This window comes from Dendrobates tinctorius, unplaced genomic scaffold (assembly GCF_039654945.1).
Source record: "Dendrobates tinctorius isolate UK_male_01 unplaced genomic scaffold, ASM3965494v1 ptg000320l, whole genome shotgun sequence".
In the NCBI taxonomy this organism is placed as follows: domain Eukaryota; kingdom Metazoa; phylum Chordata; class Amphibia; order Anura; family Dendrobatidae; genus Dendrobates; species Dendrobates tinctorius.
The window spans coordinates 1,185,932-1,201,205 of record NW_027361987.1 but is presented as its reverse complement, the minus strand read 5'-3'; the positions used below and the strand labels follow the sequence as shown (position 1 = coordinate 1,201,205).

Here is a 15,274-nt window from a genome sequence, read left to right as displayed (position 1 = left end):
TATATGTACAAGTATAGCAAAGAAGGTATAGCCTCTATGGTGGGCGATTCCCTGCATACTAGCCACAGTGCTCTTTTATTAGCAGTCTCTCTATCCTGCATTAGGATACTTTGCTCTTTATGGGATCCATAGTGATTTGAGATTGTATGTACAGGGTGATGACTTGATACGGGTACCTTACTGCTTTTTTGGGGGGATTTCTCTCATGGTGCACTTTATTATGCCTAGGCTCTGAATCAGTTCCGGGGAATCTATTTTTGTTTCCCAAACACCGACTACTTCATCTACTATTACTATGTTATTGTGGTTTTATGTGATGATTAATAAAAGGATTATTGTTTTAATCTAACCCTTTCTGATGTTTATTCATATTGGGCAGAATGCTCTTCTTATGTGTGAATTCTGAATGCAGAACAGCTGCACTAAAAATAGGCTGAACTAGATGGACATAAGGTCTTCCTTCAGCCTTCAAAACTATGCTACTATGAATGCAGAGAAGTCACAGATTCCTCTCAGTCACCGGCTGTGGCTGCTTTATCGGTGGTGTAGTCCGGCCGTATTACCATGGTCACCATTTTGCCTCTAGACCACAACATTCTCCTCCACCCAAAACTGTGCAAATGACTTTTGGCTTTGAAAGCCCTTTTCTACAGAACTTACAACCTGGAGGTTCCACCTACCTCCTGGGATTAGGAGATGTTGACCGTTACCTGCCCAGTTCTGTAAAATATCAAGCCAAATGACAGCGTACGTAGAATGTACTGACATGAGATTCTCGTGCTCTGGGGCGGGGCTGTGGGTGGGGCTGTGGGCGGAGCTTTATGTGGTGCTCTGATTACATATTCATCTGTATTGGCTTATGACAGGTCGCTGATCCCTCACTGACCTGCCCCCATTATTACATAATGCATATAATAGCATTGATATTACCGGTGATAATGCCTATAATATTGTGGCTATTGTGAGGCTTAGAAAAAAATTACATCCAGCAAAATGTCACCGGAGATGGCGGCGCCTGCACAAGTAGCATCTATAAGTAAGAGATAGAGGCTACTGGACAGGGGCCGCTGGTGACATTTTGCTTGATGTAATTTTTTTTCTAAGCCTCACAATAGCCACAATATTATAGGCATTATCACCAATAATATCAATGCTATTATATGCATTATGTAATAATGGGGGCAGGTCAGTGAGGGGTCAGCAACCTGTCATAAGCCAATACAGATGAATATGTAATCAGAGCACCACATAAAGCCCCGCCCACAGCCCCACCCACAGCCCCACCCCAGAGCACGAGAATCTCATTAACTGAAAACTACAAATACAGATTAAACAACAACCACAAGACGGATTTCATCATCAGGTATCATTGTAATCAGTATAACGGTGCTGACCTGACAGTGTCTGTAGGTTACTGAGCACAATCCGGCTGACAGGTTCCCTTTAAGACATCTCCGCTCTGCACTATTATACACAGTTCTCTATAAATGTGTAATATTTCTTCTTGAAACTCATCTGACAGAAAATATTGGAGCTTACGATAGTTTAGATTGTGACGTCACCGAGCCCCATACTCTAATTACCCCAGAGAGGTTTCACCACTAGCTGCTCATTTATTACTGATGGAGACTGTGGAGTTTGATCATTTCAGTAGATGTTATTGTCTATAGTCACAGTGTTTGATTACAGTAGTGTCCAAAATCCTCTGATTTAACCTCTTCCTGCAGCCAGATTTGTGTTCTTAATCAGGCCCCATTATTAATATCTGACGTGTGTCACTTTATGTGGTGATAAATTATTCACAAAGGATAATAGAAAACAAATGGATCTTACAAATTATTTTCCAGCTTCGCACTATACCCTATATATGGTTGTACACTACTGTCTGGGCACATGGCAGTGTTCAGAAGGGAAGGAGCGCCATTTAGCTATTTGAATGCAGATCTAGCTGGAATAGTTTGCAGACACAATTAGTGATGAGCGAGTATGCTCGTTGCTCGGGTTTTCCCGAGTATGCTCGGGTGTCCTCCAAGTATTTTGGCATGCTCGGAGATTTAGTTTTCATCATCTCGGCTGCATGATTTGCAACTTGTAGCCAGGACGAATACATGGGGGTATTCCCTAACAGGCATTCCACACATGTATTCAAGCTGTCTAGCAGTCGCAAATCATGCAGCTGAGACGACAAAAACTAAATCTCCGAGCTTGCCAAAATACTCGGAGGACACCCGAGCATGCTCGGGAAAACCCGAGCAATGAGTATTCTCGCTCATCAAAAGATATCCACCATGAACATGCTTGGCTCTATCTTCTCTGCTTTCCATATCCCAAGGATTGCCTTGCTCATCGCCCTTTAACACCAATACATGGCCCTAGACTAACACTGGGACCCCTAGGTTTGGGCCATGGTGTTACCTGCTATTCTGTGGTGTTAGATGGCAAGAAGAATAGTCAGGTAGCTGGGTCAGAACCAGAAGGACAGAATCAGAAGACACAAGAGTAGTCAGTAAACAGGCCACAGTCACAGCAGGAAACAAATACACAAGCCGCAAGCTGAGCACAGAGGACTGAACCAGAGGAGAACAGCGCTGTATCTGGCAGATTCCGGCCATGTGCTTTGCGCTTTAGTAGGGTGTGGTGCTTTCCAATTGGCTGAAGTAGGGAGCAGATTACTCCAGCTGGACAGCAGGAACAGATCCCAGATGAGATTGGACACACCATATGCAGAAGCCCTAATGTAACTAAATGACAGAAAACCAGAATAGTCGAAATCCCCATAAAGTGATTCCATTTTATAAATTAATTCACTGAGGGTTATAATCTATACACACGGGGTCAAAATTGTTGGTACCCCTCGTTTAATGACAGAAAAACCCACAATGGTCACAGAAATGACTTGAATCTGACAAAAGTAATAATAAATCAAAAATCTATGAAAATGAACAAATGAAAGTCAGACATTGCTTTTCAGCCATGCTTCCACAGAATTTTTAAAAAAAAATAAAACTCATGAAATAGGCCTGGACAGAAATGATGGTACCCCTGAAAATAATGTGACAGAAGGGACATGGTAAATCGCAGTGTGTCCACTAATTGGCATCACAGGTGTCTACAATCTTGGAATCAGTGAGTGGCCTGTATAGAGGCTACAGATACTCACTGTGCTGTTTGGTGACATGGTGTGTACACTGAACATGGACCAGAGGAAGCGAAGGAAAGAGTTGTCCCAGGAGATTAGAAAGAAAATTATAGACAAACATGTTACAGGTAAAAGTTCTAAGACCATCTCCAAGCAGCTTCATGTTCCTGTGACCACAGTTGCACATATTATTCAGAAATTTAATATCCATGGGACTGTAGCCAACCTACCTGGACGTGGCCGCAGGAGGAAAATTGATGAAAAATCAAAGAGACGGATAATATGAATGGTAACAAAAGAGCCCAGAAAAACTTCTAAACAGATTAAAGGTGAACTTCAAGCTCAAGGAACAACAATTTCAAATTGCACCATCTGTCGTTGTATGAGCCAAAGTGGACTTCATGGGAGACGACCAAGGAGGACACCATTGTTGAAAATAATCATAAAAAAGCCAGACTGGAATTTGCCAAACTAAATGTTGACAAGCCACAAAGCTTCTGGGAGAATGTCCTATGGACAAATGAGACAAAAATGGAACTTTTGGCAAAGCACATCAGCTCTATGTTCTCAGACAGAAAAATTAAGCATATCACGAAAAGAACACTGTCCCTTCTGTGAAACATGGAGGAGGCTCTGTTATGTTCTGTGGCTGCTTTGCTGGATCTGGCACAGGGTTTCTAGAATGTGTGCAGGGAGCAATGAAATCTCAAGACTCAAGGGATTCTAGAGTGAAATGTGCTGCCCAGTGTCAGAAAGCTTGGTCTCAGTCGCAGGTCATGAGTCTTGCAACAGGATAGCAACACAAAATAGACAGCTAAAAACATGCAAGAATGGCTGAGAGGAAAACAATGGACTATTCTGACGTGATCTTCTATGAGCTCTGACCTAAATCCTATTGAACATCTTTGGAAAGAGCTGAAACATGCCATCTGGAAAAGGCAACCTTTAAACACAAGACAACTGGAGCAGTTGCTCTTGAGGACTGGGCCAAAATACCTGTCGAGAGGTGCAGAAGTCTCATTGACAGTTACAGGAATCGTTTGATTGCCTCAAAAGCTTGTGCAACAAAATATTTTAGTTAAGGGTCCCATCATTTCTGTCCAGGCCTATTTCATGAGTTTTATTTTTTTAAATACTGTGGAAGCATGGCTGAAAAGCAATGTCTGACTTTCATTTGTTAATTTTGATAGATTTTTTATTTATTATTACTTTTGTCAGATTCAAGTTATTTCTGTGACCATTGTGGGATTTTCTGTCATCAAACGAGGGGTACCAACAACTTTGGCCACGTGTGTAGGAGGAGTGAATATTTTCACTCTACAGCCACTTTCTGGAAATGAACACGCAGTGGATGTTGGAGAGTGAAAATTACACATCTGCCATTTTCTTACCCAGCACATAGCGCCCAGATTGTGCTCCAGGAGACACACACCACAAATTAAGTGGGTTCTTCTCACTATAATATTGCTAAATACAGGGATCCTAAATGTTGTTTGCGCTCACTGCAAGACTCCGAAGTGAGAGCGGATTTTGCTGGATTGGTTTATAGAAACCTTGTTGCTTTTCAACAGCCTTTGAGCCACTAATAGTGTGGGAACCTCTGTTTTTCCATTGACAGATGTACGACCTGAGTGGGGACTTGTTTTTTGTGAGATGAGAATTGGTATTATTTTCACCTACATAACATTGATTGGTTTCTCTATATTTGATATTTGGGAGGCAGAATGAACAAACAGTTGGACACCGCACACTACTGGTTCATCCAACAAGGTTTTCTATTAGACTGTGAACTGTCATTTGTCTTGGTAAATAAAGTTTTTTTTTACATAGCTTGCCACTTTTATAGTCAGTTTAAGTAGAAATGTTCAAAAATATAAATGTCATGATCCAGGGCGGGGTTTCGCTTTGGCCCATCCTGATCAGACTGGGGGTTAATTGTTTCTGCCTCTCTCTGGCAGAGGGCGGCTATTTAATGCTCGCTGGACCTAGGTCCGGTGTCAGTTATACTCCTGCCCTCGGCTGAGTTAGTTGACCTTGTGCGTACGTGTGCCTTGTGCCTGATAACTTGCTTGTTTGGTTTTGATCCAGTTCTGTCCCTGTTTCGAGTTCTGCCTGTCCCTCTTGTACTGCGCTACCTCTCGAGTATGACTCTCTGCTTGTGACCCGACTTCCCTCTGCTTGTCCCCTTGGTACCACGTCGCCGTCTTGTATATGACCTTTGGCTTTGTCTGACCACCCGTCAGTTTGTCCCTCCTGTGCCTCGTTTGCCCGGACTGTGTGTGACCTCCGTTTTTCCTGACTCTGAGTTGTTGTATGGTGTCCTGTCATCTCTGAAAGCAGGACGCTAAGCCCCGCCCCCTTGCAGTCACATGACCATAGGTCCTGTGCCAGCTTGCTAACTTCAGCGTCCTCAGGTCCTGTGCATCTTTACTTTCCGGCGCTGACAGGATCCTGACCGATAGTTTGATGCACGCATGGTCACCTCTGCTACTCTGCTCCACAGGTATCTTTTAACACTGTTTCTGTACTCAGGACACGCGCACTGGCTCAGTGAGCGAGTGTAGTGCGGTGTTCCTGACAATAAAACTCAGATATCTTATTAAAAATAACTGTTTTTTATCTTAGCAGATGGCTGTACCAGGAGATCAGAGGGACAGCTGACATCTTCAATTTTTAAATCTGATGATCTTGAGATCCTACAAGTTACAACTGAAGTGATTGCGGTTACTCAAGATATACCATCATCCATTCACAGCAAAGATCTGTCATCTGATGCTATGAAACCGGTCCTATCTTCTGATTCATTACTGACTACTAAGGAAAATCAAAGTCACAAAAGAGGCATTAAAAAACAAACTGCTCCTAAAGGAAAGAAGTCATTTTCATGTTCAGACTGTGGGAAATATTTTACATGGAAATCACATTTTGTTAGGCACCAAAGAACTCACACAGGGGAGAAGCCTTTTTCCTGTTCAAAATGTGAGAAATGTTTTGCACGTAAATCACATTTTGTTACTCACCAGAGAACTCACACAGGGGAGAAGCCTTTTTCTTGTTCAGAATGTGGGAAATGTTTTAACCAGAAATCACATTTTGTTATTCACCAGAGAACTCACACAGGGGAGAAGCCTTTTTCCTGTTCAGAATGTGAGAAATGTTTTAATCAGAAATCAGACCTTGGTGTTCACCAGAGAATTCACACAGGAGAGAAGCCTTTTTCATGTTCAGAATGTAGGAAATGTTTTAAACAGAAATCAGAGCTTGTTACTCACCAGAGAACTCACACAGGGGAGAAGCCTTTTTCTTGTTCAGAATGTGGGAAATGTTTTAACCAGAAATCACATTTTGTTAATCACCAGAGAACTCACACAGGGGAGAAGCCTTTTTCCTGTTCAGAATGTGGGAAATCTTTTAGCAATAAATCAGATTGTGTTAATCACCATAGAACTCACACAGGGGAGAAGCCTTTTTCCTGTTCAGAATGTGGGAAATGTTTTGCACGTAAATCACATTTTGTTACTCACCAGAGAATTCACACAGGAGAGAAGCCTTTTTCCTGTTCAGAATGTGGGAAATGCTTTAACCAGATATCACATTTTGTTACCCACCAGAGAACTCACACAGGGGAGAAGCCTTTTTCCTGTTCAGAATGTGGTAAATGTTTTAACAATAAATCAAATTGTGTTAAGCACCAGAGAATCCACACAGCAGAGAAGCCATATTCATGTTCAGAATGTGGGAAATGTTTTAAATGGAAAATAAGTCTTGATAGTCATAAAAGAACCCACACAGGAGAGAAGCCTTTTTCATGTTCAGAATGTGGGAAATGTTTTAACCAGAAAGCGCTTCTTGTTAGACATCAGAGCAGTCACATAGGGGAGAAGCCTTTTTCATGTTCAGAATGTGGGAAATGTTTTAACCAGAAAGCGCTTCTTGTTAGACATCAGAGCAGTCACACAGGGGAGAAGCCTTTTTCATTTTCTTAATGTGGGAAATATTTTACTTGGAAATCAACTGTTAATAAACATCATAGACGACACATAGGGGAGAAGCCTTTTTTGTGTGTGGGATGCTATTCAGTCATAAGATTTTCTTCATCTTTTATTGGTACATCCCTTAGTGGATTTATACATACATACTTACCTTGTTTGGTTTATTGGCCAGGTATCTCCTTTTTATTGTGCCTTTATTGTTCGGCCATTGTGCTTTAATAAAGTTGTATATTTTATGGCTCATACTTCTGTCTTATTGGATATATCAGTATTTTTGAAGTGCCATTAATGGTAGGCCCATTTCTTTGGATATACTACGACATATTGGGTTGGGCCTTTTCTTGTTATCTATCATTCTCTCCTTACACACTGACCTTAAACTGATAATTAGGGGAGACTGCCTCCTATCTGACACATCATCTATTAATAATGGGACGAGACAAGGGCGTCCCTCATCACTTCTATACACACCGGTGATGGAGCATTTAGTGGTGGCATTACGTATAAATCCAGATATTAGTGGGTTACTATAGGCTCACAGCTCTATACACTCGCTCTATACACAGGTGACTTGTGGCTCTATGTTTCACACCCAATGATCTCATTTCCCTCTGTAAAAAAGCAAACATGTCCAGTTTTTTTAATTATTTTAGTGGATTAAAAAAATCTGAGGTTTGCAAAGAAACATTTTTGGAGCAGTTTCACCATTTTCCGAGACCCGTAACATTGTTATTTTCCTCCGGTGGAGCTGTATGATGGATTATTTTTTGCAGGACGAGATAACGTTTTTATTAGTACAATTGTGATTGCTCGTTACAGCAATTTTTTGTGGAATTGTGCCAACCATAAAAACATAATTTTGGCACTCTCATATTTTGTCTATTTCCGGTGTTTACGATCGGTAGAGTTGAGCATTACGATACTGCAAATATTGGGTATCGGCCGATATTAGCTGTATCGGAATTCCGATACCGAGTACCGATATTTTTTCAGTATTGGATATCGGAATCGGAAGTTCCCATAATGCTATGAGCCACTGTTGTGGCTGTGATTGGCTGCTGAAATGATGTCATCATGATGCGCTGTCAGTCGACACAGGCCACCGCAGTCGGCACAGTCGGTGGTCTGTATGGGCCTGCCGGGGGCCTGTGCCGGCTGTCGGTGGTCTGTACGGGCCTGCCGGGGGCCTGTGCCGGCTGTCGGTGGTCTGTATGGGCCTGCCGGGGGCCTGTGCCGGCTGTCGGGGGTCTGTGCCGGCTACTGGGGGGGGTCTGTGCCGGCTGTGGGTGGTCTGTGCGGGCCTGCCGGGGGTCTTGTGTGTGCAGGCATCGTCCGATGGGACTTCAAGTCCCATCGGGCGATACCTGCTACAATGACAATGATTGACACATTAGCCAATGATGGGACAGTAGTAGTCCCATCATCCGGCTAATGTGTTGAATGTAAAAAAAAAAAAAAAAAATACTACATACATACATAATACATTCATACAACATACATACTACATTCATACAACATACATACTACATATATACAACATTCATACTACATGCATACTTCATATATACTACATTCATACAACATACATGCTACATACATACTACATATATACTACATTCATACAACATACATACTACATATATACTACATTTATACTACATACATAGTACATATATACTACATTCATACAACATACATACTACATACATGCTACATATATACTACATTCATACAACATACATATATACTACATACAACATACATATATACTACATTCATACAACATACATATATACTACATATATACTACATTCATACAACATACATATATACTACATATATACTACATTCATACTACATTCATACAACATACATATATACTACATATATACTACATTCATACAACATTCATATATACTACATATATACTACATTCATACAACATACATATATACTACATTCATGCAACATACATACTACATATATACTACATTCATGCAACATACATACTACATTCATACAACATACATATATACTACATTCATACAACATACATACTACATATAATACATTCATTCAATACATACTACATATATACTACATTCATACAACATACATACTACATACATACAACATGCTACAGACATACAACATGCTACATACATACTACATACAATACATACATATAGACCTACAGTACATATAACATACAGTACATACTTACCATTACTTGTCACTTTGTTCCCCGAAGCCTGTGTCATCTATGAAAAAAATTAGAAAATAACAAACAAGCGATATACTCCCTGATCCGCAGAAATCCACGAGGGTCCCACGCCGATTTCCCGTGGAGAACAGCAGCATCAGCTGATGCGACCGCTCTCCAGGGGGCTTCAGGAATCCAATGACGGGAGGTAGGTATCCTTCCGTACTGTATTCCTCCGCCACTCTAAAAAAATAGTCCCTAGTCTCACTTTATGGCAAAAGCTGCGTGGGAACTTTCTCACACAGCAATGCCAAAAGTGAGACTAGGGACTATTTTTTTACAGTGGCAGAGGAATACAGTGCGGAAGGATACCTACCTACCCTTAATTAGATTCCTGAAGCCCCGTGGAGAGCGGTCGCATCAGCTGATGCTGCTGTTCTCCATGGGAGATCAGCGTGGGACACTCGTGGATTTCTGCGGATCAGGGAGTATATCGCTTGTTTGTTATTTTCTAATTTTTTTCATAGATGACACTGGCTTCAGGGAACAAAGTGACAAGTGATGTTGAGTATGTACTCTGTTATATGTACTGTATGTAGTATGTATGTATAATGTATGTATGTATGTTGTATGTCTGTAGCATGATGTATGTATGTTGTATGAATGTAGTATGTATTGTATGTATGTTGTATGTCTGTAGCATTATATATGTAGTATAAATGTAGTATATATGTAGTATGTATGTTGTATGAATGTAGTATGTATGTATGTTGTATGTATGTTGTATGAATGTAGTATGTATGTTGTATGAATGTAGTATGTATGTTGTATGAATGTAGTATGTATGTTGTATGAATGTAGTATGTATGTCGTATGAATGTCGTATGAATGTAGTATATATGTAGTATGTATGTTGTATGAATGTAGTATATATGAATTATGCATGTAGTATGTATGTATTTTGTATATATGAAGCATGTATGTAGTATGTATGTTGTATATACAGTATGTAGTATTTTTTTTCTTTTTACATTCAACACATTAGCCGGATGATGGGACTACTACTGTCCCATCATTGGCTAATGTGTCAATCACTGTCATTGTAGCAGGCATATCCCGATGGGACTTGTAGTCCTATTGGACGATGCCTGCACATACAACCCCCCGGCAGGCCCGCACAGACCACCGGCAGTCTACACAGACCCCCGGCAGGCCCATACAGACCCCCGAGAGGCCCGCACAGGCCACCGGCAGTCTACACAGACCCCCAGCAGCCGGCACAGACCCCCGAGAAGCCCGCACAGGCCACCGGCAGACTACACAGACCCCCGGCAGCCGGCACAGACCCCCATCAGGCCCGTACAGACCCCCGAGAGGCCCGCACAGACCCCCATCAGGCCCGTACAGACCCCCGAGGCCCGTACAGACCCGCACAGTGTCCGCCCACACTCTTTCCCCCCCCCTCCCGAACAGGATGTACAAGGAAAGAAAGGGTTTTTTTTTTAATTCCAATATTTCTGTCCCATTGACTTGAATGGGACTTCCGGTATCGATATCGGCGATACCCGATACTTTTTTGGGTATCGGGCCGATCCAATCCGATCCGATACTTCTGTATATCGGATGGTATCGCTCAACACTACTGATCGGGTTAATTGTTTTTATGTTTTTTACAGAGGGGTAAAAGACACACAGGCAGTGCTGCACAAAAAACAACAGATAATGTAACAAAAAACAACAGCGAGCACCGAAGGAGATAAAAACTCCAAGATCCTGTTATTAGAGAAGCCGATAAAGGCAATAATGTAGTGTTAATACCAATGGACAGAGGCATATCTAGGCTTTCTGGCACCCGGGGCAAGAATTTGGTTTGCCCCCACCAAAGTACATATGCAACTTGCACACTTAGTCATGTTCTGACGAGCTGCTCTCCCTAATGCTCTCAATGTTCAGTGAGAATCTGAGAGAAGCAGGAAGAGAAGCTCGTTGTCACAGGACCATAAGTATGAGAGTCGCATATGAGTGACGTGTCCATGTGATGACACGGGAACCTGCAGAGCTGAATCCTGACACTGCAGCTTCTGAATTCTCACAACGAATGCACTGCACACTTTTAGGATTCTCACTTGCCGATGTACAGTAATGTCAGCACATGTATGTGATTTGTATACTTCTGGCCACATTCCGACTAGACGTGCCCGGCCCCGCTCTGTTCATTTTCATTGAGTGAGGCCACACATGTCTAGTCAGCATGTGACCGCATGTATGTAAATTACCGGCATGAGAGAATCCTGACAGCGTTCAGTGAGCACTGTGAGAATTCAGAAGTCTGCAGTCACATAGAATGTCTGCAGACTCAGCACAAACCTGGACAACCCCTGTAATGCTCCTAACATAAATAAAAACAAGAGAATTAGTCAGTATCACAGATAACACTTACATCCAGGTACCTTACAGATGACATTGTTTCTGGAGTCGGTCTCCTTTTCTTCTTCTTGTCCAGACCCCATGATGAGTTTCTCATCCACAGCCGTCTCTGCAGACTTCTATCTTCTCCGGTCTTCTGCTGCAAATCTCCACACGATGCCCTTAAAGATAGAAGTGTCATTATAGTGCTCCTAAATAAAAATATCTGCAATATACTGTCACCTCACTATTCCCCTCCCTCCTCATACTGTCTCCTCTAACATCCCCCCTGTTCACCATACTGTCTCCTCCTATATTTACTATACTGTCTGCTCACACATACCCCCGACTCCCCATACAAGATTCAAGATTCAAAGAAGCTTTATTGGCAGGACTAAATACACATTAGTTTTGCCAAAGCAAGTGTACAGAAGGGACTGTAGGGATGTTGGGTAGGGGCTGTAGAAAAGGTGGATGGTACTGTGTCTGCACACATCCCATCACCCTCACTCCCCATACTGTGTCCACATACATTAACTCGTTTGCTCCCTGTCTATACTGTCTGCACCCATCCCCCATACTGTTTCCTCATACACACTCTTCATTTTGTGTCCTCAAATCCCCCCCCACACACATTAAATCCCCCCATCCCCAATCCCTCACACACATTAAATAACCCCCCATCCCCATTCCAAATCCCCCCACCCACATTAAATCCCCCATCCCCACTCCAAATCCCTCACACACATTAAATAACCCCCATCCCCACTCCAAATCCCTCACACACATTAAATAACCCCCCATCCCCACTCCAAATCCCTCACACATTAAATAACCCCCCATCCCCACTCCAAATCCCTCACACACATTAAATAACCCCCCCATCCCCACTCCAAATCCCTCACACATTAAATAACGCCCCATCCCCACTCCAAATCCCTCACACACATTAAATAACCCCCCATCCCCACTACAAATACCCCCACACATTAAATAACCCCCATCCCCACTCCAAATCCCCCCACACATTAAATAACCCCCTGCCCCTACTCCCAAATCCCCCCACACATTATATATCCCTCACACCCACTCAATAACCCCACATCCCTACTCCCAAAGCCCCCAACACATTATGTACCCCCACTCCAAATCCCCCCACACATTAACCCCCATCCCCACTCATTAACCCCCCACACACATTAACCCCATCCAAACTCATTAGCCCCCCACACATTAACCCCCATCCCCACTCATTAACCCCCCACACATTAACCCCCATCCCCACTCATTAACCCTCCCACACATTAAGCCCCACCCCTACTCTTTAAACCCCCCACATTAACCCCCATTCCCACTCATTAACCCTCCACTCAATAACACCCATCCCCACTCATTAACCCCCACTCAATAACCACCATCCCCACTTATTATCCCCACACACATTAACCCCCATCCCCACTCATTAACCCCCCACTCAATAACCCCATCCCCACTTATTAACCCCACACACATTAACCCCCATCCCCACTCATTAACCCCCACTCAATAACCCCCATCCCCACTCATTAACCCCCCACTCAATAACCCCCCATCCCCACTCATTAAACCCCCCACACATTAACCCCCATCCCCACTCATTAACCCCCCTCTCAATAACCCCCATCCCCACTCATTAACCCCCCACACATTAACCCCATCCCCACTCATTAACCCCCACACATTAGCCCCGATCCCCACTCATTAACCCCCACACACATTAACCCCCCACATTAACCCCCATCCCCACTCATTAACCCCCCACACACATTAACCCCCATCCCCACTCATTAATCCCCCCACACACATTAATCCCCACTCATTAACCCCCCCACACATTAACCCCCTTCCCCACATTAACACCCCCCATCTCCCATCTTTGGTGGTTTTTCAGCTCCACATTGGAGCACAGTTACTTACCACCAGCGTTCACTCTGGGTGTCGGGGACTGACGTCAGCAGCGTGATCACATGACCTGATCATGCTGCTGACGTCGCTCTGACCCGGCGGTCAGAGCTTCAATTGTACTGGGGTCTGTATATAATTGTTCCCTGGAAGCCGACACGCGCACCTTCTCTGCGCCGGCTGTCAGCTTGACAGATGACACAGAGAACCGCTGACTCTCAGGCTGGGGAGCGGCAGAACGCAGCTGCCAGGGAGGACACTGCGGACCGCTGCATTAGGCGGCCCGACTGCGCCCCCCTGCTGGCTGCGCCCGGAGCAACAGCCCCAGCTGCCCCCCCTAGATACGCCACTGGCAATGGAACAATATATTAAGGAAGCAGAAAGACAGCGATCAGATAGCAGCACATAGAAAAACAAGCGCTGATCCCACAAATAACGAGAAGGAACAACTAAGATCTTCTCTGAGATTTCACATAGAGAAGGGACGATTGTCTGAGAAATATCAGAGAAACTCTTCCCTGAATTTCCACACAAGCCGCATTGGTGTTATATTCCTAAAGTCCACAAAGACGCAGCGCCCCCACCAGGTCGCCCGATAGTGTGCGGGGTCGGATCAGTAACAGAATCTTTATCTACATTTATAGACCGGTGTCTGAGACCATTACTGAGAATAGCACCTGCTCACATCAAGGACACCGGAGATTTATAGAGAATTGTGTCCGGTATAGATTGGCAGGAGGGTTATAAATTGGCTTTGATCGACGTCGGGAGCTTGTACGCACGAATTCCACAAATCACAGGACTGGAAGCAATAAAAAATCTATGGAAAAAACTGCTGAAACAGATGACTATATTGGATTCATCCTGGAAAGCCTGAATGTTATATTGTCCCATAAGGCCTTCTCTTCTGGGGGCAGCTGGTCCACCCCGATGACGGGGACAGCGATGGGGGAGCCAGATGCTGCAGTTTCACTAATTTGTTCTTGCCAGACTGTGAAAATAAATATATTTATAGTGTAAAACCCCACCTGACACCTCCGTGCGGACCACCGGTATGTGGATGATGTGTTTCTGGTGTGGGCTGATACAGAAAGGGGTTAATGATTTCATTACATATCTGAACGAGGAGAATAAGGTTAATATGAGATTTATTCACAATTTGGATAGAATAACTTAGATTTCTCAGATGTGAATAATAAAATAGTGGATGGTAGAATAATAACCAGCACCTATAAAAACCTGCAGCCACCAATATGTCCCTCCATTCTAATAATGCGCACCTGGAACATACTAACAGAGGCCGACCATACAGCCGGTATCTGAGGCTGAGAACAATGAATAGTAGAGAAGAAGGTTTCCTACAACAAGCGAATGACCTGACAGACGACTTATTACACAGAGGTGATCCGCCAACATTATTACACTGTGCTAGAGCGATGGAGGAACCCATGTGGGTCTAGTTACAAGATCCAGGAGGAAGAGCAGAAAAAAGGACGAGATAATAAAAGGTTTATTGTTACTTTTACACCTAATCCCAATATGAATGTAATAAAATCAGCGATAAACAGGAATTGGCATTTGTGAGGAGATAAA

The 15,274-nt window shown here is 43.3% G+C and overlaps 1 protein-coding gene across 1 annotated transcript in view; it reads left to right on the top strand.

The window, feature by feature from the left end:
- The window catches only part of LOC141073934 (uncharacterized), a 29,380-nt gene extending 22,006 nt beyond the window's left edge, over positions 1-7,374 (top strand). The window contains exon 7 of the mRNA XM_073561467.1: positions 5,765-7,374. Within this exon, the coding sequence (XP_073417568.1) occupies positions 5,765-7,125 (1,361 nt within the window). The 3' untranslated portion in view covers positions 7,126-7,374. The remainder of the gene's footprint in view (positions 1-5,764) is intronic.
- Positions 7,375-15,274: the final 7,900 nt, after the last annotated feature.